The sequence below is a fragment of the Diorhabda carinulata genome, chromosome X (assembly GCF_026250575.1).
Source record: "Diorhabda carinulata isolate Delta chromosome X, icDioCari1.1, whole genome shotgun sequence".
Lineage (NCBI taxonomy): Eukaryota > Metazoa > Arthropoda > Insecta > Coleoptera > Chrysomelidae > Diorhabda > Diorhabda carinulata.
The window spans coordinates 10,332,261-10,359,613 of record NC_079472.1 but is presented as its reverse complement, the minus strand read 5'-3'; the positions used below and the strand labels follow the sequence as shown (position 1 = coordinate 10,359,613).

The following is a 27,353-nucleotide window of genomic DNA, read 5'->3' as shown; positions in this document are numbered from 1 at the left end:
TCATCTGATAACTCTTGAACCAATTTGACTTTGTATTGATGGAATTTAGTATCTTGTTTGCGAAATATCAAATTCCCTGGATATTTATCTAGTACTAGTGTAGATTGTCTTCTAATATGATACAAACATCTAAATATTTGTTCATTAAACCAGTTTCGTTGAACTTTTTCACTTATTTACTACAGTATATCTTGTTATGGGATTTCGGTTAGGATATAAATTATTAAAGATATTACGTCTCTCGTTGACTTCTACGCCTATCATAATAACATAATATCAATTCGTTGTTTTCCAGATAAACGATTCTTCGTGCCTTTCAATAAATTTCAACAAAAATAATTTATTAAAACTTCAAATTTGTTATTGTAGCAGTCATAGCCACCTAAATGTATTATTTTAACTTAACTTAATGTAGCTATAACTCCGAAATTATGTCATTTAGGTATAGGAAACATTAGATGGAAAATAATAAGTATTTTTTAAGGATTTCGAAAAGCGGAAATGTAATGAAGTGTAATTCATTTGAAATAAAAAAGTTGATTATTTTTCCTGAAAAAGGAAAGATCTGACAACAATGGCTGTATCACTAGTCCCTTGTACACAAAAATTTATGAAAATTGTACAAGTCGCTTCCGAGATAATTGAGGCGTTCCATATATAAAACTCACTCGTCTAGATCTAAACGGTGTCTTACAAATCAAAAATAATATGTGTGTCGGTTTGTGCGACCGGCTGATTTGTTTAATATTTTTTATCTGTGAATTTTTTCAGTGTTTATACTTTTTAGACCAAGAAATTTTTTCGTTAACGAATTGTTTTCGTACTCGCAAATTGAGACTTGTAGGTTTTAAAATGTGTAAAACCGAGGAACTATGAGTTAAAACTCGTCCATTAATCGCAAGTCTTCATAGTCTAGGCAAAAGTAACCATAACTTTGCACCGAATTGAAAATACCTCGACGTATCTCGGACTACAACGTGAAAAAGTATGCATGCACCAGCAGCTTTGGCAATAGAAAATGTTCAAGGTGGTATCGAGTATTGTAAACGTTATTGACGATTCACGAGTTCAGATATACCAGCTCAGATCAATGAATTTAGGCATCTGTCGTTGAGTACTTCAACAGTGAAAAGGAGATTGAGAAGGTGGCAGTGAAGAAATCTCTTTTAAGACGTCAAAATGAAATTGAGATATTGCAGTGAGCTAAAGAACATAAAAATTGGACGCATAAGGAATAGACGAAAGTTTATTAGAATGATGAGTCAAAGCTTGAAGTTTTTGAGTCTAAGATAAGAGTGTATAAGTAAGTCAAATGAAGAACGGATGTTAGATCCATGAGTAATCTCGACTGTAAGACACGGCGGAAGCTCATTGATGGTTTGGAGATGTTTTGGAGGAAAAGCCTCTGGAGATCTTGTAAAAATTGAAGAGATTTCGAAAAAAGAACGCTAAAAATATATTAAAGGAAAATTTAGCACCCTCAAGCAATCTTCAAAGTTGTAGAAAGATTATTTGAAAAAATTGGGTAGGAAGAATGTACTGAAAGTATGGAATAGCCACCACTGTAGCTCGACTTCAACCCAATGAAGTTCTAAAACAATAAGGACAAGGAAACTACATAGCAGTGTCATACACAACATTCGAATATCATGATTAAACTAGTGAAATCAAACAGACGATGATTATTTCTCGAATTTCTTACAGAGAATGCCAACATTACGCACCGAAATAAAAATTTTAAATTACAGACTGAGGTTTTAATATTACCATATTCTGATCTATATAATTTTTTCTTTAAAATATTGAAATTGAAATCGTTCTTGTATATGACGCAAACAATAGGGTGGGCAAAAACTTTTTATTGGTAGCGTATATGTGTGTACTTGTGAGTGGAGTAATTCAAAAGATGCATTTATATATTTTATCCGTTTTTGAAATTTTAGCATTAAATTCCTCTATATATAGCTCCGAGAAAAGATAACCAGTAAAAATAAGCAGTAAGCATTTACACGGTAGACGTATCTTCGGAGATTAGTCGCGAGAAATAAGGGGAGAACTTAATAAAATATAAGTGAAAACGAAATGGTAAACATAAAAACAATAATCTCGTTATATCCCGTGTTTACAGCGTTTCCTTGAAAAATGGAGAGCAGCGCAATAAAAATAGGAATAAAACTCAGTTGGAGTAGTAATTCAAAAAATATTTAGGGTGGTATTAATCCCGAGATACTATAAAAAAACCAAAACAACTCGAATCCATTCATCTTAAACCTACGAATTATTTATTTCGATAAACTGCTCCGCGAAGGTTCATAAATATTATGAACTTTATTCACTCGGGTTTTATTTTTATTTAGAATTCCTATTTGTTCTAAATCATACTTGAACGTAAACTTAGGTTGTTGCTAATAGGTTGGGGAATATTTATTACAAGTGTACTTAGAATATAATTCATTAACATCTTTAGACATAACGTGGAAGAAACATCTAGAAGTAGACCATCTCTATATATTTTAGAAGTGAAGTTCAAACTTCAAACGTCAATTTGAACTACAGATATCTACTTTTTCACGTTGCGTTTACCGACAAACTACGGTTTAAACGTCCCCGGCGGTCTGGGAGTAGTTTAAACCTCAGTTTAATATGAAATTGAAGACACAAATACAAGTTCATCAAATTGTTTAGATTTTTACAAAATAATAGAAGATTTACACTTTATATTTGATGAACTCGATGATGATGATGAAGAAATTGTCGATGCATCAAGAAAACAAAAATTTATTCGTTCTAGAGCAAATTTTTCAATTGTAACACTTATTTTTCAAATTTGTTGTGCTGCTTTAGAAAACATTTCTTCGTATTTCTTTACAAGTTTAACCGAGAGCACTACTTCATTGTCAGAGAAAGCTACAGAACAATGGAAAAGGCACTGGAAAAGAAGGTAGATAGGAGCAAAACCAATTATTGGGACAACCTACAGGGACTGAGGCAGGGAAAGACTCTTCTGGGAAACTGTAATTAGAGTAGATTTGCTGAATGTATCAACCTAAGTAAGAACAATCTACGAATACTAACAGGAGTTCTATTGGAGCATGGTCACCTCAACACCTACGCTAGACCTAGCATATAATGCTACCTGCAGATTTTGTTGCACATAGGACGGTAGTATGGAACACAAAAGAGCTCCAGAGCACTACACCTGGGTGCGTATGAAATAGTAGTCGAAGATCTCTGGCAATTGAAGCCATTCCACATTCTAGACTTTTTAAAAGGATTGATAGATCAGCTGTAAAACTGGGTTCTCCAGTACCGCAGGTACAATAGATCCCCATACGACTACAGATATCGACTTTTCCTACTTTTTATAGATTGCGTTTACTGACAAACGGTTTAAACGTTGCCTGTGGTCAGCGGGTAGTTTAAACTGCAGTTTAACGTGAAAGGGAGGATCCGAACCCAAGTTTTGTGAACATAATTGAAGATGTACACTTTATATTTGATGAACTCAACGATGATGCTGAAGAAATCATCCACATTGTCGATGCGTCAAGAAAACAAAACTTTTTCCGTTCTGGAGCAAATTTTTAAATTTCCCCTCTTATTTTTCAAATTTGTTGTGCTTCTATCGAAAATATTTCTTCGTATTTCTTCACAAGGTTAACCTAAAGCTTCATAGAAATTGCAATTGCAAAATGTTTTTTGTTCATTCTAGTTTTTCGGGGATAGAAGCCTAATTTGAACCATTTGACCGTTGCAGTAACCAAAGATTGATAAAATCTGTGCGATTTTATATAGGCAACTTATTATACGTAGATGTAGACGAGGTTGATGCCATCGTGTTTCTGAAGAAACGTCTCATGGTTACATTGAAAGAAACTTTGTTATTTTGATATAATAATGAAAGTCGTTAGTACGTCAAAACGTAATTACAGGTCTTGTAATTATTGTATTGAGAGATTTTCTCTAAAATTTCTGTAAAACAATCGTATAAGAAAGTTTTTCATGAAATTGACTTCGAATTAGTTGACCACCTATCGTAGAAAAATTTTTAGTTGTGCTAAGATTTTTGTTAAACGAGGACGTAAACGCCTATTTTAAGAATAAAGACGGCAAATATCATTGGGAAGGGTTAAAAAGGTTGAAGTAACACTAAAAAAGTGTGTACAATTATGTTTATGGAAAAAATTATATTATGTATTTTTAAAAACTTTTTAGTTAGCACTTGTATAATCTTGTAAGTTTCGAACAAGATTAAAAAACAAGTTTTTGGGAACAAACCGACAAAAACAATTCAAAATATCAACGATAAAAGAGATCAAGGATTTTAAAGAGAAAGTATCAATAAAGTAGTCGGTTTTGACCTATAGTGTACTTGAGGTGGATATACTCAAATCGTCTTATAATTTTTTCTCATAAAGAAGGATGATTCTATAATACTCTCACAAACTGTGTTCACTTGTTTAATGATGACGATCTTGTTATTATTTGTTATTATTTTAATATTACCCAATACTAACTCAACCAATGATCATAGGTTGATGACTTCCTCAAAAAACTTCACCAAATTTCTTAATATCAGGTGCTTTCTAGGAGCTCTATGAGAAGAATGTCTGTAAGGAATAAAGGACTACTGTATATTCGATCACTGTTTTCTTCGCAAACACACCAATAGTAGGTGACCAAGCAGGGTCACCTACAGCGATACTAACACTCGCTTTTAAAGAAAGTATTTCCAGTGGTTTATGGTGTTTTACATGCTACAGTTCAAACTTCTCAAAAGGGCCCCTTTGGGGGCTTTTTGTTATTAAAGTCACCTTTTTGGAACTTATTTATAATGAATTTATCTATTTTCGAGGCCAAGTTCGTGTCCAAGGAGACTATTTATGTTCAGTTGATTAGTAGTCCATTTTAACTACTAACAAGGCAATCAAAAGGGTCAGGAATCCTTTAACCGGACAGGAAACTCCCTCCGGCAATAAGTCCAATGTCGTAGGAGAGCCAAATTCTAGTTCGGTATTAACAAACGGAATTTAATTATCGAGTTTCAAATTGAGTCTATAAAAATTTAATTTCAATTTTTATTCTTTCCCTATTCTTCCAACATGCCTAGAGTAGCCCGCTCTCCAATACAAACCTGGAGTAAGCTTGTTTCCACCACCTCGAGGAAGGAATTCTCTCCTTTTCTTTCTAAACCCACTCGCTCGACGGACACCTTCCACTGCGTGAGTATTCTTCACACCCTTTTCCTAAAAGAATCTCCTGTGGAAGAAAAACTTAAAAATGTCATACAATTCAATCAAACACATCACAGAAATTCCCTCCTGCAATATCGAATGAATCAATATCACTGTCATATGCAGAACTCTGGATACTTTTTGCAGCACTATTTCTGACGTAAAAAAGAAAATTTGTGTGTATATTATTTACACTTCATCTACATGTACCATAGTTTATTTGTACTTTACTTTATTTGTTTAATTGTTAACTCTTTGTATGTCTTTCTCATACTTATATGGCCCTTGGGGTGTAAATTAATGAATAAATGATACACAATTTAACTACTACAAATAACATTATCAAATATTTATTAATTTATCCCACATTTCCATAAACCAATTAATTAATAAGCAATTTCGTTATGTAAAATTTGTTAAGCCAATACTGCGTATGTGTTGTTCAATCTCCTACGAAACAAGTTACAAGTTGTCTTAAAGTTTTCGATATTAATTGATCAGTTCATTTCAGAATTTTATACTAAACGGTTATATTTCGTAATGATTTACGATTATAATATTATCCGAGTGACAAAAAATGAAAGAAATAATATTTTAAAATCTCTGAATGTTTCGTTGGAGGATTTTAATGAAATGGTTGGAATACTAGCAAAATGGATAATACAGAGTAATTTACCTGAAGAAGGTACTTCATTTTTTCATCTAGAGGTTATTCTTATATAGTTTAGTGGTCGAAAATACAGAAAAAATATGATAATTAATTTGATATATGATACTCCTAGTAATACTTGTTATAGGTTTTACATAGGGCAAATATCGTAATATTTTAAATATAGATTAAAAAGTCATTGATACAATACAATGAGAAACCAGAAAAAGTTAATGAATTTAAAACAAATAAAAAAAATGAGGAATAATTTTTATATAAAAAACTCGTACATCAAAGTTCCGAGGAGTTCAACTCAAACTTAGAAATTCAACTGTATCTATAAATAGTGTAAATTCTTTTTTTTATATTAAATCTTAAAATTTTATAAATGAAGATTAAAAATGCGTATAAAAACTAATTAAAATTTCATTCTTTTATCCTTGACATTTCTAGTAACAAATTTTTAGAATAGCTGATGATGATAAATTGATAAAATAGATGTTTTGCAAAAAATTGTGTGGTTCATTGCACGTAATCGATTTATATGTTTATACTGATTTCGTTATTATTATGTGACATAAATATCTCGCTCTGGAGATATCTTATCTCAAATTTATTGATCATTTTGAAAATAAATATAATTATATTTTACTGGAGTTTTCCAAACTAGCTTTTTATATCTCAGCGTTGCAGAAAATTGCGAGATGATTAAATTAATTTACTATTATATTGAATATTATAAAAATAAATGTACCGGATGGTCAGTAGGGGACATAACTATCATATTTCCAGGCTGAAATATTCTTAGTAAATATAATCAAGTTCTTAATTTTCACTTCTTGACGTATCTATGAAAATTTTGTGTAATTAAAAATTATATTTTACAGAAAGTTCGAGAAAAAAAATTGAAATATTTCTGTTTAACACTAAAATGAATATGGAAAAAACCAAAAGGTGTTTAGAAAATTATTATACTCTACGGACAGAACATTCAAATTTTTTTGCTAAGATGATACCGAATACAAATTTATATAACGAAGTCAAAAAAATATCGTAAGTATCGTTTCCAAAGCAGTTTTTGTGATTGAATCATAAGAGGACGAAGATAGTCTCAGAAGTGCCTGGTCCAACAAATTTTGGGATAAATATTAATAATAATAATATTTATTTGTCAACGTAATTTAATTTTCACATTGTTGGAAAATCTTTGATCACCGAGTTATGCTTTTAAGTCCAGGAATAGGAAATAATCCGATGGAGCTAAATCTGGCGTGCTTGAAGTAGCAATTTAAACTCTAGTTTATTAATATTGGCCGTTGCAATAATATATATGTGAGATTGTCTTGATGAAGCTTTGTTCTTAGTCAAATACGGCCGTTATTGATTGATTTTTTCCTAAAACGTTGCAATAAGTTCGCATAATACGCGCCGTTGATTGTGTTTCCTTTTTCAAGAAAGTCAATGAAAATTATTCCACGCGTATCCCAAAAAACCGACGCTAGCACCTTGTCTGCAGAGGTAACGGTCTTTGCCTTCTTTGGAGCCTGTTCTCTTTCTTCAGTTCAATGTTTCGATTGTTCTTTTGTTATTGGTGCGAACTGATTGACCCACGTGTTATTCATGGTGATGAAACGGTGCAATAATTATTTCTGTGGAATATTGTCAAACACTCGATGGAAACAACAACAACGCTTTTGTTCCATGGTGAGCAAACGTGGAATCCATCTTGCGCACAGCTTTCTCATGTCCTAATTCCCAGTCGACGATCGTTCAGTTCCGCTTTGACGATTTTCTTCAATATTTCTGGAGTTGTCACCTCATTTGGTCACTCCATGCTGGTCTCTGCAGGTCATACGGCCTCGTTTAAAGTCTGCTAGCCAATATTTTAGTGTTGATAATGAACTTGAAACATTTACTGTATAGATTGAGTACTTTGTAACACAGTGGTAATACCGCCATCTCTAGGTCAGGCCAGGTACTTCTGGGACCATCCTCGTGTTTTTAATTCAATTAATGATTATTGTGTACCATCATTATATCCGAAAAACTCGTATGTGAATAATTGGTTTGTTTATATGTTTTAGAAATTAATTATCTAGGAATATTTTGATGTAAACAATTCTATTGATAATTACAAATTTATAAAACTGGAAATATTGTTATGTTATTTAATAAACAACAAGGACACCAAATGAGTTATTCGGATAAATTGTTGTGTTCCATCACAATTACGTATGAAAAAGTCCGTGAAAAATGATATCGTATAGTATTTATTTTCCAGGCGTCCCATTGTTATGCCGGACCTAACCTCAGATTTGTGTCGCATAGTCATTTTTAGACTGGAAAAATGCGAAGATTTACAATGCGACGCCGAATTTTATCAATTGTTAACCATGATGGGCGTGGAATTGAGACTTGATAGGGGAGATTGTTTTTACTCTCATATTTTAATAATTGATCTGTCATATTTCGAGCCGAGGCATTTACTAAAATATACACCAAGGGTTTGCTCATTCTATGCAAAATTATTCGTGAGTATTTTAATAAAACTAACAATGTATAAACAGTATGTCAACTTTTAAACCCCATGTTAACTTCGGGTCTTCTCGCTCCTGGGGGGCGGTCGACCGCCGACTTTTCGGGTCAGTCTTTCTACCTGAATTTTATTGTTGATACATTAAATAAAAATTTTTCATCTTTTTAATGCTAATTTATTAAATGCAATGAAATTACATTTATTTTTTGTTTTTCAATGAAAAAAATCAAACAACTTTTAGAAATCACAGGTCTGATTAATAGCTGAAACTGTTTTCTTTTTTATAGTTTAAAAATTGTTCTCGGGCACCTAGTCCTAAAAATTTTTTTTTTATTTAAAGTGTGCAACACCTTCTGGTCCTCTTAACCAAAAATTATGTTCAAAATTGTTATCGAAAAGCTTTGATTTGAAAATTAACAAAATGAAAATTCAGTCAAGTCAGTTTTAAGCTATTAATCAGACCAGTAATTTGCTAAAATTGTTCGATTTTTTCATTCAAAAACCAAAATAAATGTAATTTCATAGTGTTTAATGAAACAGCATTAAGAAGATAAAAAATTATGAACAAAAATTTGTTATGTAATGTATCAAAAATAAAATATAGGTAGAAAGACTGAACCGAAAATGTGGGCGGTCGGCTGCCCCCCCCCCCCAGGAGCGATAAGGATCTGGCTGCCAAGGAAGGCAACCCGAAGTTAACATGGAGTTTAAATGGTAACATGGGAAATCCTATGGCCGGTTTCCTCAGAAACATACGGTAGATATAAATTTACATATACACATGAAACTCACATAAAATTACATTATTTACAGTATATTATTCACGAGTGTATAATGCAGATTATTACTCACCCAGTGAATAAAAACTCATTATACGTGAGTAAAATACTATACTTTATCTACGACTACTAAAAATTGTTGTTCAAGTTATTTTGATGGCAAATTTTCTTATATTATTAAAAACAATATTATATTTCCCAATAATTCATACAATGAATTGAAGAGTCTGAGACTTCGCAAGGTACCCAATATGTCGAAGAATGACCCTGAACATGGACCAGATGACGTGCCAAATTGCATTGGAAGAAAATAATTATGCGAAAAAAATGATGAACTCATATTCAAGAGGATAAATAGATACTATAATCAATTAAGCAACAAAACAGAAACATCAAAACATTTTTCCTTACCATATGTACAAGGAATTTCCCAACTATAATATCAGTATAAGTCAGTATATAAGTCATAAAGGACATAATACATTATCCAAACATTTCACTAAATTAAAATCTAAAACAAAATTGATATTATATATCAAGTATCTTATAATTATTGCGACGCTATCTACATAGGGCAGACATCTCAGTATTTACGAAATAGACTAAAAGGTCATCTAAAAACTAAAACCCAAAAACAAAAGAAGTGATATTACATATCAAGTACCTTATAATGATTGCGACGCTATCTACATAGGGCAGACTACATTGGGCAAACATCTCAGTATTTACAAAATAGACTAAAAGGTCATCAATACTCAACTAAAAACAAAAGCCCAAAAACAAAAGAAGTGATATTATATATCAAGTAACTTATAATGATTGTGACGCTATCTACATAGGGTAGACATCTAAGTATTTAGAAAATAGATTACAAGGTCATTAATAGTATAAGAAGAATAAAACTTATTTTGATATACATTATGTATCTCATTATATTTTGATAAAGACTGAAAGTGTGATGTTTGTTCAATCGTAATATGGACGAATATGTAATAGTAAACGAAGGATTGAATGAGTTGTCAAATAAGTGGGTTTCTCTTAGGAGGATCTATTAGAAAAATTTTCATTTTTTGTTTAATTTGTAAAAAATTACTTTAATAGTATACGTCAAGAATTATAATCATTTTCTATTCATATTCATAATTAAAACTTTTTTTTTCTAGCTTGCTATAAATTTGAGACTGAAAAATATCCATATAGTGAACCCATCGACGATTATTGATAAAGTTTTAACGTTTTTTAAACTGTTTCTACCAAGCAAGTTTCATGGGAAAGTAAGTGAACAGAATCCAATTACGATTTGGTATATAATGACAAATGTTTCATAATATATGGATTTTGTACCATCAATTTTTTTACCGATTTTCTCGAATAATTTATTTAATTTCACAGCTTGTGATTCATTCAAGTTATGAATCACTTTATGCATTTATTCCTAAGAATTATTTGCCTTCGAATTATGGAGGGACTCAAATATCGATTGAAAAAATTCAAGGTGAGTTCACAGATTTACAAATAGCGATGTTTCTAAACTTATTTTTACATTACAGACAGGTGGTGTGAAGAAATTGAAAAAAATGAAGCTTTGTTTGAAAAATTGCTGCTTTTAAAATGTCAGTCCACTAATAATAACGAAGTGTCAACAAATAACGTCTTCGGCGTCAATGGAAGTTTCAGAAAATTGACTGTAGATTAATTTTTGAAAATAAATAAAGGATATATATTCAAATCGTTTGTTAATAAACAAATCCTCTTCTAATATAATTTAAAATAACACGTTCACTTTAAATATGAACGGAAATTGTTTCCGAGGTACCTTTGCTTGAGATTACACTTATATATGGCCCTAATCAACAATTTAACAACAGTTAAATTGGTCCTTAAAACCATGACGTGAGTTTTAATTACATACGCAGTACAGTTGAAGGCTCTGGGAAATCTGAAAAGCTATTTGAATGGATAAGGATTGGAAAACGTAGCGAGAAAGGGGAATTTTCTATAAAGGTGTGATGTATACTATTTTACTTGGGGTGAATTTTAATACTTGGCTCACAATTGTTTATTATTAGAGGTTATGTTTTATGCATATTAAATATTTATATAAAAAATAAACTTATTTCGTTTTTAGTTAATTAGTTAATTGACTAATTAATCAATTAATCATTAATTGAAGGTGTACAGACACGTAATAAATACTGCTGTTAACCTTCCATCAAAAAATTATAAATATCTTTTTAAAACTCCAGAAATAACAACAATTTTTTCATAAATTTCAGTTTTCTCAAAATTTTTTCAAAGAAGATGCGTTCAAAGAGAATTTTAGTCGAAAATTGTGTTCCACAAATATACGAGACTTGTCCATAAAATTCTCAACGTATTTTCACAATGAAGAACATGTGAGTCAGGTATTTTTGAAAGATCATTAGATCAAACTTTTCAGGAGAAATAAAAAACTGAATACTGAAAAGAGATTTGAAATTACGTGTTTGTTATGTGAATATAAAATAGGCACATGTTTACACGTTGTCATGTATTTTGGACAATAAAAAATGTCCACATTTTTGAAAAAATAACATCAAAAATGAAAGACTTATATTGTTACTAGAATTTCTCTAAACATGAATTACTGTGTAATGGATAATTTGTGTTTAATTTAAAAAATAATCAGCATATGCTGATGAATCAACCACTACCTCCTCATCATCATTTTCCAACGTAAGCCAGAGGAATATTTCTTTATAAAAAGTCATATATATTGTTACGAACTCATCTCCGCCTCGGAGCCGGTCCTGCTTGGATATAGCAGAATTCTAAAATTCGGCGATGAATTACCCGATATTCGCTTTATCTCTACATCAGCTTTTCAAAGCAAGCGGTTTATTTACATTGTTTTTTTTTGCATAATTTCTAGGAAGTTCTATTTATTTATTTGTTTTGTTTCTCTATATTTCTAGAACGTTTGGAATTCTTTAGGGTTATATAAAGAGTTTCTGTAGCGTAGTTTAGTTCAATATATGATTTATAGTCGTAGTGAACAGATCGAATTAGCGAAGTAATCGAAGAATTTAAATGAATTATTTAAGTTAGTTAAGTGATAGTGATAAGTGAGCTATTATAAGTTAGAGTAGTGTATAGTGCTTAAATAAATCAAGAACGTGAGAGAAAGTGTTTATTGATTCACAAAATATTACAATACGTAAGTTTTATTCAAATGATATGCTTTAGGTAGGTTTACTGGTTTACTTTTTTGACGTCAAACTTTACACTGACAGTTCTAATAAGTTATTGTTCGTTGCTATGGTAACGCAATATTTTGTTTATGGATGGAACTGGTCTAGGCTCACTAGATATCAATACTTCCTCGTATAGACTAAAACTTCTGTTTCTATAATTGAGAGAAGGGAATGGTAATCACTGGGGGCCGTTTGTTGCCGTCCGTCAGTATTTTTGGGCCCTTCTTTCTACAAACCTTGGCATAATTTAAGCATTCTTTTAAAATGGACTTGCTGACATCAGGAATGATCTCGACGAGGTTCCCTTCGAACTTTAAGCGTTGCTTCTTCTACTTTTGCAAAAAGATGGCCACGGAAGTCTTTGAATTATTTGCACGCTCATACACTTTTCACCAAAAATTGTTGGGAATGAATGTCCACCGAATGAACAATTTTCGCGCACAAAATCTTTAAGCTGATTGCAATATTGATTTTTTATTTAAATAACCAGTTCATATTTTTTTTATTATTATGTCGGTGGAATCGAGAAATATTATTTACTTTTCATCATATATAATTCGTATTTAAATATAATTTCTAAAAAGCACAATGTACCAAAAAAATACCGGTTATCCAAATACTTAGTATTTAAACGTTGTAGAATGATAAAAATCAAAATATACATTTCAAAAAATTATATCTCGTAAAATTTTGAAGAATCTCTGATAAGTGGAAAGTATTTGTAAAAAACTAGTCACACAGTCACACATATGCATATATCTTTTATCAGATATAATTTGTTAGACAAGTGCCTCAATCATGTGAAATTTGAGATATATTGGGTAGAACGTGAAAGAATCTCTTTTTCATGTGTATTAGGACATCTCAGCACATAAAAAGGAATATGTCGCTTTGAATAACTGAAAAGCAAATATGAGTTAGAAATGTAGTAGTATGTAGAATTTCCGTTTCAGTCCTTCAGAGGTACTTTCATTTCATAAATTGATCATTTTCCTTATTTCTACAGACCTTGATGCTATCGTACTTTATTTCCTTTTATAGCGATTTGATTGCGGCGGGCAGCTAGATTTTTTTGAAATACAACACTTTTGAATGGGCCAATAATACATTTAGTTTCTATATAATCATTGTTGAAATTATTGTCTTTCCTAATATGTAATTTCGAATGGTGTTGCGGGCTGAGGACTAAAAATAAAGCCGTCCAAGAGTTATTTAAAATTGTTTATTGAATAAGGATCCAACGAACATACACCAACGGAGAGCGAATGAATTAGTCAACAATCAGAGAAATTGGAATAGTCTCAAAAACTGGAAGCAAAACGATGATAACAAAAAATGATGCAGTTGCACCAAAAATTTATGGTTTACGAAAAACTCACAAACCAACCCTTAGCATGAGGCCAGTAGTGAATCATATTGATTCCCCATCATATAAAATAGCAGTTTTTGTTAACAAGTTATTATCGCTAATAACCACCACGTTTGTACATAATGTTAAAAATTCATATGAATTTGTGGAGTCAACAAAAGATATAACACTGGATAAAGGTTATATCTGATAGCTTTAGAATTTTAGTAAATAACATCATTTATAAACACTGGAGATACATATCGGCATACACTGATATAAAATATAATTTGATTATGGAATTAATTGATTACTTATTTGGATCCAGTTACTTTACTTTTAATGATAAACTCTACAAACAACTGGAAGACACAGCAATGAGAAATCTTTCTAATCCTTTTTTAACAAATTTGGTGATGAATGATCTGGTTACTGAAAGTATCAAGCAACTACACTTTTCTGTTAATTTCGTTAAAATTTATGTTGATGATTTCATTTTAGCCATTCCAAAGTGACAAATTGGTTTACCTATGAAGAAGAATTAGATGGTGCTATTCCTTTCTTGGACACATTCATGCTAATTAGGCTACCGAATGTTGAATTATTGACAAATTCCAAACCTTCAGTTTCAGGTCGACTAATCAACTTTTATTCGAACCATCTTTGGAGACATAAATTAGGGACAATGAAAGGGCTTATACACACGCTTCAGCGTCTACGTAACCCTGATTTCTATACTGATAATTATAATAAAATCAGAAGAATTCTCAAAGTTAATGGTTACCTAAAAGAGCTGGTTAATAAAATTATTAAATGAGAACAATCATAACGTAATACAGGTACCTCGAAACGAAAATAAAATTTATTGTAAATTTCCGTACATTAGAGGATTGTCGGAGACACTTGGAACCTGTTTCAAAACCCACTCGTCAAATAATTGTGAGCTGACATTCTACCTAATAAATAAAGTTGGCAACTTAGTCACACAAATCAAAGACAAAACACCTAAACTCCAGCATTCCAATGTGATTTATAAGGTAAATTGTTTAGACTGCAATAAGAATTACATTGGTATGACTAAACAGTACTTGAATTCCAGAATATACCATCATGAATGTCATTGTAGAGAACATAATAAGAACAGAAAAGATGAAACAGCTCTGGCTCAACATCACTGATGGTCACAAACTAATTCTGTTGATCTCAATCACATTTTTTTCGGATGCAGCAATCACATTCATAAAACAAACAATTTGTTGCAGTTAAGTGTTAAACAAAACTACCCCCTACCTCTTAACCTCACACACCTTTTAAGCATAGATAAACGAAAAACTTTAGATCGGTTTTTTATCAAGGATATTAAATTTAATATCTAAGTAGTATCATTGAAAAATTCTGTGGCTGGTGGACTTACTTCCAAGCCACACACACACACCACACCCTATATATCCGACATGGACTAAGGCGTTCTTAGGCAACCATATTGGTGGAAAGCGGCGCTGATTTGCTCAATCTGGAAAAGAGTAGTCGAAGGATACATAGAAGAATCGATGCAAAGAGGAATAGAAGTATCACAAAAATACTTCCGAATACTTATGTATTCATCGTCTGGGACTGAAATTATGGTAACAAAAATATGTATAAAAATAATAAAATTTCTTTTTTTGATAACTCATATCCTCCATATCTTTTAAAACGACTTTTTGTATAATACATCTGACATTGACATAAACATTCAATCATAATTTTCAATGCCCATTCAATATTGAATGAATGCCTCAATGTCGCGGTATGCCACATGACGATCTTGGAATATCAGTTCACTCACAGCATCGATATTTTTTGACACAACTGTCGTTTTTGGACGACCTCCACGAAATTAATTCTGTAGCGAAGTACGACCACGATTGAAATAGGAAAACCAGTGAAACGTGGTTGATCGAGATGGTGCTTCAACAACTAAAGTCGAAGCGAGCTTTTTGACAAAGATGAATGTTTCAAGTATCATCAAACAACTCAATTAGCACTCATACGTTCACCATTAAAAATGTCAGATTTGACATAATCACATCAGCGTTGCCATATATCAATGGTATATTATTGTATCTAAAAATAAGACTCCAAACAAAAAAAGTATAGTGGAACTAATAGACTTATAGTTTTTATTTATTTCCTGCTCAAAAATAGGGACAAGACAAATAGTACTAAATGATATTGGGAAAATATCATATAAAAAAATAAAACTGCATCAATTACCGATAAAAAGCAAGTATTGGCGAGAGTGTGTGAATACAAAGAACTAATATTCAAGATATTTAAATTGATTCATTTTAATTAAACATCTACATACCTTGATAAATATATATTGTCGCAAAAAATCAGTAGACTCTACATTTTTCCTATAAATTTCTTTCAATGCTTCATCTTCAGCGTTTAGAATTTTTTCCTTAGCTGTTTTAATATCGTCTTAACTCCTGAAGATCTGTATTCCAATGTTTTATATACTATTAACGCCACAAAAACAGCAATCGATATTTAATTGGTAATTTCAGTCGCCTTTCCAGTCGTTACAACCTGCTTAGCAGTATCGTAAAGACTGCCTACATTTAACGCGTAAAAACAGAACGTGATAGAAAAGTAAGCGTTGTAGAGAAAAAAGTTTGAATCCAGTTGTTTCTATTGGCCATATACCGGCAAGTAACTTTTGAAAAATTTCATATGAATATGTTCATTTTTCTTCATATATTAACGTACTGGTTTTTCTACAAGTTATTAAACAACTCACTTGATAGTTGTCAATAAATTACTGTTCGAATCGAAGAAAGGAAATATCTTTTTCTACGAAATATTAATTGTTATTGAAGCTGGCTTTTAATTAAAATCGTACAGCACTTGAAATTATTTTCTACTGTATCATTATTTAATCAATAACCCCTTGTATTTATGAATCTATTCTACTAAATGCTACTTGATGGCGATAAATAATAATCAAGATCATTCCGCGAACGTCAAGTTGGATTTGGATCAAAGTGGACTAACTTTAATATATTTTCCGAGCTTTCGAATACTTAAGTATTCATCGTTTGGGAAATGATTAATTAAGATTTGCGGTGGCTTTGAATTGTATTAATTCCTGTGAAATTTTGAAATTCATGATCATTTTGAATATTGAATTTTGAATCCCACGAATTTCAAGTTTCAAGTCAAGAATTGATACAATTTAAAGCCATCACAAATCTTAATTAATTATTTTCCAGACGATGAATACGTGAGTTTTCGAAAGTTCGGAATATATATTAAAGTTAATGTACTTTGCTGTTTCATTGCTACGTTCTTTTAAAATGTAATCTATACGCCTTTTCTTCCTGCAAATATTGCAAAGCTATGTTAAAGAATTATGACAGAATGTCGATTAGTGACCTAGGAGGTATTTGTAAACGTATCGGATTGAACTTTGCCGAATCTAGGACATACTTCAGGATGATGTATCGAAAAAATTTAGATTTGAGAAAAAATTTGCCTCAATACTAAGCTGTAGAAGTAAGTTGGATCAAAATATCATATAAGAAATGAACAGAAATGCCATAACATGGTATACAGACGGATCTAAAGCAGCAGACAGAATTGGATTGGAGTGAAACACGAAGCATTTTTCAAGCAGGAATTTATGCAATTGAAAAATGTGTCCAATTTAATATAAGGCATATAGGAGATCATCATCCTGTCCGATAGCCAACCAGCCATTAGATTTTTAAGCTCAAATATCTTAAAAACCAAACTTGCATATTGCATATAAAATTGCATATAAAATTTAAAAGGACACTTCGGAATGAAATAACTAATACGCTCGATAAAGCGATAGACAAGCCCTTCCTGTGACCGGAACCCTTCTGTGGTATTAGCTATAGAACAATAGATAAATGAAAGGAAAAGAAGGTAGGCCTCAACAGACACCTGAAGAAGCTAGACTTAGCAGATAATGAGACATTCGTGTGAAACGCTATGGAACTCTAGAGACGAAGATCTCAGCCATCCCACATATTCTGTACTTTTTTAAAAGAAGTGGGATTAACAGATCAGCTGTAAATAATGGGTTCCCCAGTATCGCAGCAAGAAAGGGGGACTCAATGGATCCTTTGGGTCGCAGTGTATATGATACCTCAATATCCACATACATACATTATTGATTATTGAAATGATTAAATAAATGATATTATAGCAAAACAGAGATACTTCCATCATTTAATGAGCCGTCTCTGTATAAAAGTGGATAAAGGTATATCGAAAGGTGGAACATGTAAAAAAAAACTAGTCACACATGTTTATATATTTTTTATTAGATAGAATATGTTAGACAATTGCGTTAATCACTTGAAATTTGAGAAATTTTGTGTAGAACCTGAAAAAAGTTTTTTTTTTGGTAGATTATGACATATTACCACATAACTGACAAAAAAGAATATGTCGCTTTGAATAACTGAAAAGAAAATATGGAGTATTATAAAATTATTTTGGGTTATTAAATGAGATAAATTTTAAGCTCTAGCAAAGTAGAATTGTTCCAAGGATGGAAAAAAATGTATCCTGTAATTTTTTAAATCTTATTTATACTCACAGCGATCATAGATTCGACGCCAACTTTTTTAAAAGGTCCAATAGAGAGCGTGAGTGGTTTTTGAGCTCTCGCGATAACGATTTGCAGCATGTGTATGGCGCTCGAATCTAGTTCAAACCAATCACTTCGAAATATCGCTAAAGAAAGACCATGGCTACTCTTAAAGAATTGAATAAATTCATAGATTAGAAAATTGATCGGGAACAGATCAGATTGAAATACTTACTTCTATTGCTACAATGTCAGCGTTATAATAAATTATAAGTGATTGTGAAGCGAATGCTAGGAAAAATCCAATTGCTGCTATTTTCATTTGTAGAGTATCTTCCTGTGATTAAATTCGTTATTAATAATTATTTCTTCTCATTAAAAAAATACTCACTAGTAGAAATTGTAGAACAACTATAGATAAACCGAAAGATGTACAAATATAATCTACGAAGATATAATTCTCAAATGTTTCATCAAGTTGTTGAACTAAGCTGAAAATAACATAATCAAAGATTACTGCAAGGTTTTGTTTTGTTACCTAAAGGAAATGAGGATTTTTTACATCAACTTAGTATTCAGAAACTAAAAACTATCATACGTACCTAATAATATTTTGGTGTTCTTGAATACACTGCTTCGCAAAGTAATTGCATGCTTGCTTGAATTCGTTTCTGTCATTTTCACACTGGATTTTAGCTTTTCCGTAAATCTTATTAATATTATCTTCTAGTACTAATATTTGTCCAAATATGTTGTTGAGAATAGACAGAAAGAAAGTTCCGCAGAAGATGATATACATTTCTGCGTAAATGGTGAAAATAAATTGGATGATATAAGTTGTGTAATAATATTCGTACTTGTCGAATGGCACCCAGTTGGCTACGATGTAGTACTTCTGTTTTATACCGTCTTCGTTTGCAGTACTCATCAATGTGCATATCAGTGGAAATATTTGGGCGGAAAAAGAACTTATTATCCCTAAAAAAATTTAGTAGTAGATTGTTTTCGCTGCGCCTATAACTAGAAAGTATTCTGTACAAGACTCTATACCTCATTCTTCTGCTTCATATATAGTAGACTGTTCCAGTTGTCGTTCTTTCCATACCCATCGTCTTATGGTAGCAGGCAAGGAGAAGACCGACCATCAGATTAAAGTCATTGTGAGACTCCATCGGATTCCTCACTCATCCTTTCAGTTCGTTGTTGATGTGTCATATAATGAAGCCATAGTAGAGCTCTGGACCTAAATATGGAGTTATTGCTACTTCTTTGGCAAAGCTGATTACTTCCTCATTACATAGTATACCCTGCTGGCTTGGTAGCAACATTAGGTCAGCTCTAAGAGACTTTTTGCACTCCTACCTTAAGCTTAGACGTGCACTTGTTTTCGGGACCTTCAAAGTCCCTTTCTAGAGAGGTTTCTATCCAGCTCCTTGCTCTAGCTTTGATCATTTGTGTACCAGGAAGATACATCTTGTGGAAGATCGTTATGGATTGGTAGCCACTGATTACCACTTTGAATGGGATGTCTATATCCATCATGCTGTGAATTTGGCGTGTGGGTTTGACACTGCTTTCTAGTTTTATCAATACTAGAATTCTTAGGTGGCTGGTCAGATTTCATGGATTCAGCTATTCTATCTGGATTAATTTGTGGGCGTCGTTAAATACCCCTGTTTTCATTATGAGGTGAAGAGGAGGTAGGTTTATAGCAGAGTCTCTAGGACTCTGGTGGAGCAGTTTGTCATGTCCCTTGTACCAAGCATATTAGCTATTGAACCAGCTACGAAGGGCTCTAGCTTATTATTAAAGATATATTTTTATTAACCTCTGGACGAAGCATAAAAAAATTCACAAGGAATATGAATCTACAGAGGAGCAAAAAACAATACACGTGGAATATCCAAGTCAATATTAAAATAATAGATATTATATTTAAGGAAATAAAAGTGAAAACGTTTAAAAATGGAAAAACTGAAAATTTATTTATAGAGAAGAAACATTTAAATACCTTGATAAATATAGATTTTTGCGAAAAAATCAGTAGAATCGACATTTTTTCTATAAATTAGTTTAACTGCTTCATCTTCAACGTTTAAAATTTTTTCCTCGGCTGTTTTAATGTGTTCTAATATCTTCTTAACTCCCGAAGATCTATATACCAATGCTTTATAAACCAATAACGTAGCAAAGACAGCGTTCGATATGTAATTGGTAATTTCAGTCGGTTTCCCAGTCGTTGCAACCTGCTTAGCCGTTACGTAAATAGTACCCACATTTAGTACGTAAAAAGTAAACGTAACGTAAAAATAAGCATTGTAAAGAAAAAGTTTGAAGCCAGTGGTGTCTATTGGCCATATACCAGCGAGTAATAAAAATTTTCTTATAAATTCCATATGAATATGTTTATTTTTATTCATGTTGAAATTTTTATAAAAAGAAACCTTGACTAACGTATTGGCTTAGCTCACCTGACAATTATCAATCAATTACTGTAGGAATCGAACAAACGGAAGTTTGTTCTACTACAATATATTAATTGTTAATTGTTAACTTCAATTAAAATCATACATAACTTCAAAGAAGTTTGTAATTAGCAACTACATATATCATTATCAAATTAGCTGGAAACTATCACAAATAAAAGGGTACTAGAAAAAAATCGTTTGTGATAGTGAAAAGAGTACTTCAATTTTTATAAAATCTACGAAATGTCTGGTCCATAGTGGAAACTTCGTCGGAGCCGGCTTCCATTTTTCAAAGTGATTGATCGAGGTTTTAGCGGGATATCGAAATGAGAGATGAACATTGCAAATTTTCGGTAATCGGTATTATATTGGCAATTATTGTTCTCATTTTGAAGCCCGCGTTGAAATATTTTCTAGCGCAAATGAATTTTTTGTAGGTGTAAAAAAACAGAAATTAGAATTAATATACAGGGTGTTTCAAAAAAGGTGATTTCGTCTCTAGGATATATAGAAAACTGAAAAATATTTGGGGTTTGCTCAGTAACAAATTTTCGTAACTCCATTCGCAGTCAGTATAAAGGGCGTTGAAGAAACAAAATCTGATACATCCAATGGATTTGTTTTTATGAGTTACTCTCATAGAGGACGTTAGTTACACGGTTCGTACTAACTAGGATTCAACATAACTTTTTCAATATTAGATTTATCAAGCTTAAACTCGATACTGTGTACTGTTTTCGGAATATTTTGATTTGAATATTATAAAATAATAACATATAAATGATAAAGTTATTAGTTATTATTATTATTATTATTATTATTATTATTATTATTAATTAGTAAGCATTCTGTGAAATAGATAATTTTTTGTTGCGTAAATGAGACCCCATCGATAAAACAGATACATTTAAAAAAATTGGGACTGTAGGCTTTCGTTTCTGGTAACGTTTCGTAAAAATCCAATCCAATCAGTATAAGTTTTTGTTTCTCAAAATATGAGCACTGAGCTATGGAGGCATCAGTATGAAACAAACAACAATTTGATGATGATCTATTCCGGTTTTGGGACTCAAACGGTTATTTGTTTCATACTAAAGCCGCCAATAGCTGAGTATCCATATTTATTTAACTTTGAATTTTACTACATTTCAATACAATGTTGTCAGTAGTTGCAGAAAAATCGTAATAAACGTTTCTTCAACACCCTTTATCGTATAGAAATCGAATCGATAAGACAGACGTTGGCCTGCATAGCTGAAAGAACACTACATTAATCTGTAAAAAATCGTGGAAATGAAGCACTTGTTAATAAAATAACTAACTATTTTACTGACTTTTTAATAATATATAAAATACACTTATAGATACACTTGTGATAAAATCCAATAAGTTTTAGCTAGAGTTCACAAAACTTTCAGAGTTACTTTCAGATTGTTTTCCTTTCATCTTGTTTTATGCGAGTCAGAAGCCCCGGCTTTATATTTCTTTCTTAAGGCAGGTGTTTTTCCACATTTTATTTGCAGTGAATTATTTCTTTTTCATTCATTTTTATCTTTTATTTATGAGTCTGCGGAAAATTGTCTTTCGTTCTGTGAAACCTATTTTATAATGAAGTTGGTTTCTCGAACATTGTTAAAGACGATGTTTATTGTAAATGTATATAGGCCATTCATACAATAAAAAAAATGTATTCAATCATGATATATTGATATGTTTCTGTATATCAATTGCAGATGCTACCACAACCTTAGGAGTCATCCATAAATTTCGTCACACGAATTAAGATACCGTCTAATGGCATTTCTCTTCATTTCTTGTGTGTTCGTGTTTTGATCTCATTTCCTTTAACAGTTTATTATTAAGGTGAAGCTTTTCTAAAAGCTAAACTTTTCCCTGCCACGCTTTCTAGTACCATGTGGAGAGGTGGAAGATTTAGAATCACTCTTAGTGCAACTGTTGATTGTATAACTGTCATGTAAATTCTTAGCTTCTCTAGTTTTCTAGAGCTTCAACTGTTTCGTCCCCTTTACTGGTTACTCTGGTTACTGTCACTCCTAGGTATTCAAATTCTTGTACTCTATCGAATCCAAGCTCCTTATTTTGGTCTGGTTGGTTGGTTGTCACTTAAAATTTCATTACCCATTTCCATATACTTGATCTGATTTTCGTTGATACGTAGGCCATATCTTTTTTCTATCTTTCCAAAAAGTAAAAACATGTTTTACAGTCCCTGTTTTGTTCTGGTTAAGAGTACTACGTCATCACTTTCTTGGGGTTGTAATCCACTACCCTTAGAATTACATCTAGAAGGAAATAAAACAACATTGTTTATAACGGGTTGCCCTATTTGAAACCTTTTTTTGTTTCGAATTGTTTTAATAAGCTTCCTTCTATGTTTTCGTTTTTGTTAAGTGTCATTTTCATCAATCGTATTAATTTCTTAGGTATTCCATGTTTTGCTAGGGCTTAATACAGGTCTTTTATCAATATTGTATCATACGCCTGTTTGAATACTATGAATAATATCTTCAAAATTAGTCCCAGCTCATTCTGTTTTTTTTTAGCTCACTCCCGAAGTTTTTGCATCAAGTCCTGGATAAAAAGGCCTCCTTATGGTTATAGTTATAGTAGCTTTTATCAACAATTTCAATAATGGTAATATTTCAAGAAATTAAAAAAATATGAGATCGTGGGAAAGTGACACAAACAATAACCTAGATCGATTGGATAACTAATGCTTCCAATATCAATTGCAGAAGACAGTTATGCGAGAAACAATCAATATTTTATAATTAGCGTAATCATTCTCCAGAGCTGAGTAATGAGGTTGTAGAACTCGTAAAGAAAGTTATAGCAGAAGACCGCCAAGAACATTGGACAAACTGTGTTGAACATGTTATCAAAGAAGAAGATGAATATATGGTACCACCCTCTTTACAACCCTTCGTAATTCAATCAAATGATTATTCTAGTTCAGATGATTCTGCTTACTTAAATTGACAGTACTTGGCTGGAAAGTTCTAGCGTACTCATCGTATAGCTCGTAAATAGCACTGTCTGACTGTTTTGATGGGAAAAATTTGGACAAACAAAAGGCTTTGAAAATCATGTCTCATCTTTTTTCTTAAGTATGGAGAAAATAATTGCTTTGTCCCATTGGCTTGGCATCTCTTCTAGATCCCAGATTTTGTTGTTTATTATCTCCTTTATCGCCAGCTACATTCATATTCTAACAAATATATACAAGGTGTGGATATTAAGTGACGAGATTAGCGGTGGTACAAAAAAGTACACATAGAATTGATCAATTCATAAAAATTGACAAAGGTCGTATGTTTGGAGAAAACATGTGCCTAAAATCCTGAGATTTGACTAACAACAAACTCGCAAAAATATTTGATTCCGAATGAAAAGGTATGAAAAATAATAAAGTGCGACGAATCAAATCTGTATTAGAAGTAATAAGAATTGGGTCTGTTGAAGCTGTAAAAGAAAAAACGGAGCGCATCCTGAAGGAAGTGACTTCCTGCACTGTAGGGATGGAGGAGGGGTATATATTTATATATTTGATAGTCACATCTCGTATATATAAGTACTTTTCACATTGACGTAACTTTAGAAGCAAGTAGTGCGTGATTTTTTTAAAGCTATTAGTCGTGGGTTGATTTTGTTGAAGTTGATGATGACCAAATCGAAGTCATAATTGAGGAGGATCGGCATATAATTGTTCGAGAGGTGGAGAAGAGGCTACATGTATCGCATGCAAAAATTGAAAAACACTTAAAATGTCTTGGGCTACTTGAGAAGCTTGATATTTGAGTACCTCACGAATTATAAGAAATTCATTTAACACAAAGAATCAACCTTTGCGATAAGCACTTTGAAACGGAATGAAACTGCCTCTTCTTTGAAAAGAATCATTATTGTTGATGAAACATAGATCCTGTACACAAACATAGTTCTAAAACAATCATAGAGAAAACATGATGAACCAGCACACACTATATCGAAAGCTGAAAAACAACAAAAAAGCTGTGAGTTTGGCTAGATTACAAAGGTGTTATGCTTTTTTGGCTGCTTCCAAGGAACCAAACGATCAATTATGATATTTGATATCAACAATTAATGAAAATGGATGAAACAATAGAAAAAACGACCGGAATTGTCAAAATAGAAAGGTTTCGGGTTCCACCATGAAAGTGCGAGGCCTCACACATCTTTAGCAACTCGTTAGAAGATATTGGAGCTTGGTTGGGAAGTGATGCCATATCCCCCATACAGTCCTGATCTGGCACAATCTGATTACCGTTTATTTTGAAGTTTGTAGAATTCTTTGAATGAACAAACTTTCACAATTGACGATGACTTTCAATCGCACCTGGTTCAGTTTCTTGCTGATATAGACCATAAATTTTATGAGCGCGGAATCATGAAGCTGAAATAAATATGGCAAAAGGTCATTGAGCAAAAGAGAAAATATATAATTGATTAAAAATTATTCTTTGTTAAGAAAAACTGTTTTAGTTCATACACAAAATCGAAACTACTTTGCAACCAACCCATAATACAAGATTAGGTTTAAATTTTTAAACGTTAAAAAAGTTAAATGAAAATTGCATTTTGATTTGAACTTAATTTAATTCTATGGTATAAAAAGCGATTTACAATTCCAAAAAGGACTCTAAAATGACTGAAATTTTTTCCCGTATTTGTTTTTTTTCTGAACAGAAAGAACCAATTTGGAATATATTTGGATATTCAACTGGTTTCACCCTTTCATTCATTTATTCCAAGAGTTTACATATCAAAACATTTACGCTCATTGTGTGAATATTGATTTTTCTTAAGGGAATTTTCAGCGTTTTTATTAATTGCAAAAAAGGTATTTGTATAGCAGTAGAGCCCTAACAAGATAAATTGATATGAATTGGAATCGTTTGTTTACAAATACTTCAAAATGTGATTATAAATATCAAAGTTGTGTTAATTCCTTTTGAAATGTGCTTTGGATATTTTTTTTCATTTATATTTAACATTCAGAATGTGATTTATATATACTATTTATTGACTTTAGGAAGGCTTGTGATAGCCTAATAAGATCAAAAGTATGGGATGTGCTCAGAGAGAATAACATACCAGAAAAGATAATAAGACTTGTAAGAATGTGTGTTGAAGGCTTAAAAGGAAAGTTCAGATTGGAAAAAGAATACACAGCCACAGGAGTAAGACAAGTAGACGGGTTGTCCCCCTTTCTGTTCAACGATGCTCTGAAAAAAGCTTTGAAAGCAATTGAAGCTATTACAAGAGGAGCAAATATTGGAGAGGAAATAAATATTTTAGCTTATGCTGATGATGCAGCTTTCACAACGGTCAGTAACAGTGATCTGAAAATACTGGCATAAGCACGAAAAGTGGGATTGGAGGTAGATGAAGATAAGATTGAATATTTGAAAGTGGGAAGAGTTGCAGAGCCCAATCATTCAGCGCTGAACGTTATGGAACACTTCTTTACAATTACTGGAGAACTTAAGTACCTAGGATTTGCTATGAATAGCAACAATAAAATAGAAAGAAATACAGATGATGCTAAATGCAGCCAGTAGATATTTTTGGAGCGTATTACTTAAAAGTAAATTGCTGTCAAAAAATACACAATACAGCCAGTTTTATTGTATGGAGATGAGGTGTGGACACTAACAAAACACACCCAAAAGAAGTTAATAACATTTAAAAATAAAATATGAGGGGGTATGAAGAATAATGAAAAACAGAGAACTCAGGGACCGGCACAGACGACCAGATATTTTGGCTGTCATAAGAAGTAGAAGAATTAGGGGGCTGGGCCATGTAAGAAGAAGAGATGAAGAGACAAGATAAGAAGAGTGTGGAGAGGTAAACCAGAAGGGAGTTGCCCGCTGGGAAGATCAAGAGAAAGATGGAATGACCAAGTGGGTGAAGATGTAATGAGACTTGGTGGAGAAGAAGACATGGCTGAGCATAGAAAATTATGGAGGCAACTTGTTGGCGAGGCCAAAAATCAACTTGGATTTAAGTGTCCCCAGTAGTAGTAGTAGTAGTATTCAGAATGTGATTTACTCTACCAGCCATGTCTACTGATTTATGTAGTACAAAATCATTATAGGAACATTTTGATTTCCAATGATATCTCACGTAGTTTTATTACATGTCAATTTTAAAAAACACGTCGATTTTTATTCTTAAATTGATAATTTACCCCCTCTGAATTATAAGCACCCCTTTGACAAGTTTAAATAAGAGAAGGGGTCGTGTAGCACCTTGTTGGAAAGGAATTGCTTATGCAATTTTAACTACGAAGTGGTGATTTTGGAATTCTCATACGACATTTTGTATGACCTCAGAGTTTTCTTAATTTATTCCGTTATCCTAACTTTTGAATTAACAATATTGTCTGGTGTATTGAAATATACTTTAGATTTTAAATAACCTTATAAGAAGTAATCGAGTGAAGTCAAATCTGG

At 32.0% G+C, this 27,353-nt stretch overlaps 2 protein-coding genes across 2 annotated transcripts; one reads left to right on the top strand and one right to left on the bottom strand.

Annotated features, from left to right (window-relative positions):
* The first annotated feature begins 5,718 nt into the window (after nt 1-5,718).
* LOC130901489 (uncharacterized) lies at nt 5,719-10,903 on the top strand. Its single transcript, XM_057812918.1, has 6 exons — nt 5,719-5,919; nt 6,771-6,936; nt 8,165-8,414; nt 10,362-10,472; nt 10,591-10,693; nt 10,749-10,903. Exons 1-6 carry the CDS (start codon nt 5,775-5,777, stop codon nt 10,892-10,894), a joined length of 921 nt encoding a protein of 306 aa, XP_057668901.1. The 5' UTR covers nt 5,719-5,774; the 3' UTR covers nt 10,895-10,903.
* Nucleotides 10,904-18,194: 7,291 nt separating this feature from the next.
* Nucleotides 18,195-24,079, bottom strand: LOC130902172 (odorant receptor 30a-like). The gene is made up of 6 exons (XM_057814065.1): nt 24,001-24,079; nt 18,988-19,363; nt 18,777-18,876; nt 18,621-18,722; nt 18,395-18,553; nt 18,195-18,256 (listed from the first exon to the last, which is right to left on the bottom strand). Exons 1-6 carry the CDS (start codon nt 24,077-24,079, stop codon nt 18,215-18,217), a joined length of 858 nt encoding a protein of 285 aa, XP_057670048.1. The 3' UTR covers nt 18,195-18,214.
* Nucleotides 24,080-27,353: the final 3,274 nt, after the last annotated feature.

Excerpts from the sequence above, each read along its gene's own strand:
- LOC130901489 (XM_057812918.1), top strand. The coding sequence starts at position 5,775 with ATGATTTACGATTATAATATTATCCGAGTGACAAAAAATGAAAGAAAT. Across the intron at positions 8,415-10,361 it reads CATTCTATGCAAAATTATTC|CTTGCTATAAATTTGAGACT; the intron begins GTGAGTATTTTA and ends TTTTTTTTCTAG. Across the intron at positions 10,473-10,590 it reads CAAGCAAGTTTCATGGGAAA|CTTGTGATTCATTCAAGTTA; the intron begins GTAAGTGAACAG and ends TTAATTTCACAG.
- LOC130902172 (XM_057814065.1), bottom strand. The coding sequence starts at position 24,079 with ATGAATGTAGCTGGCGATAAAGGAGATAATAAACAACAAAATCTGGGA. Across the intron at positions 18,723-18,776 it reads TTGTTCTACAATTTCTACTA|GAAGATACTCTACAAATGAA; the intron begins GTGAGTATTTTT and ends ATTTAATCACAG. Across the intron at positions 18,554-18,620 it reads CTGACATTGTAGCAATAGAA|AGTAGCCATGGTCTTTCTTT; the intron begins GTAAGTATTTCA and ends CAATTCTTTAAG.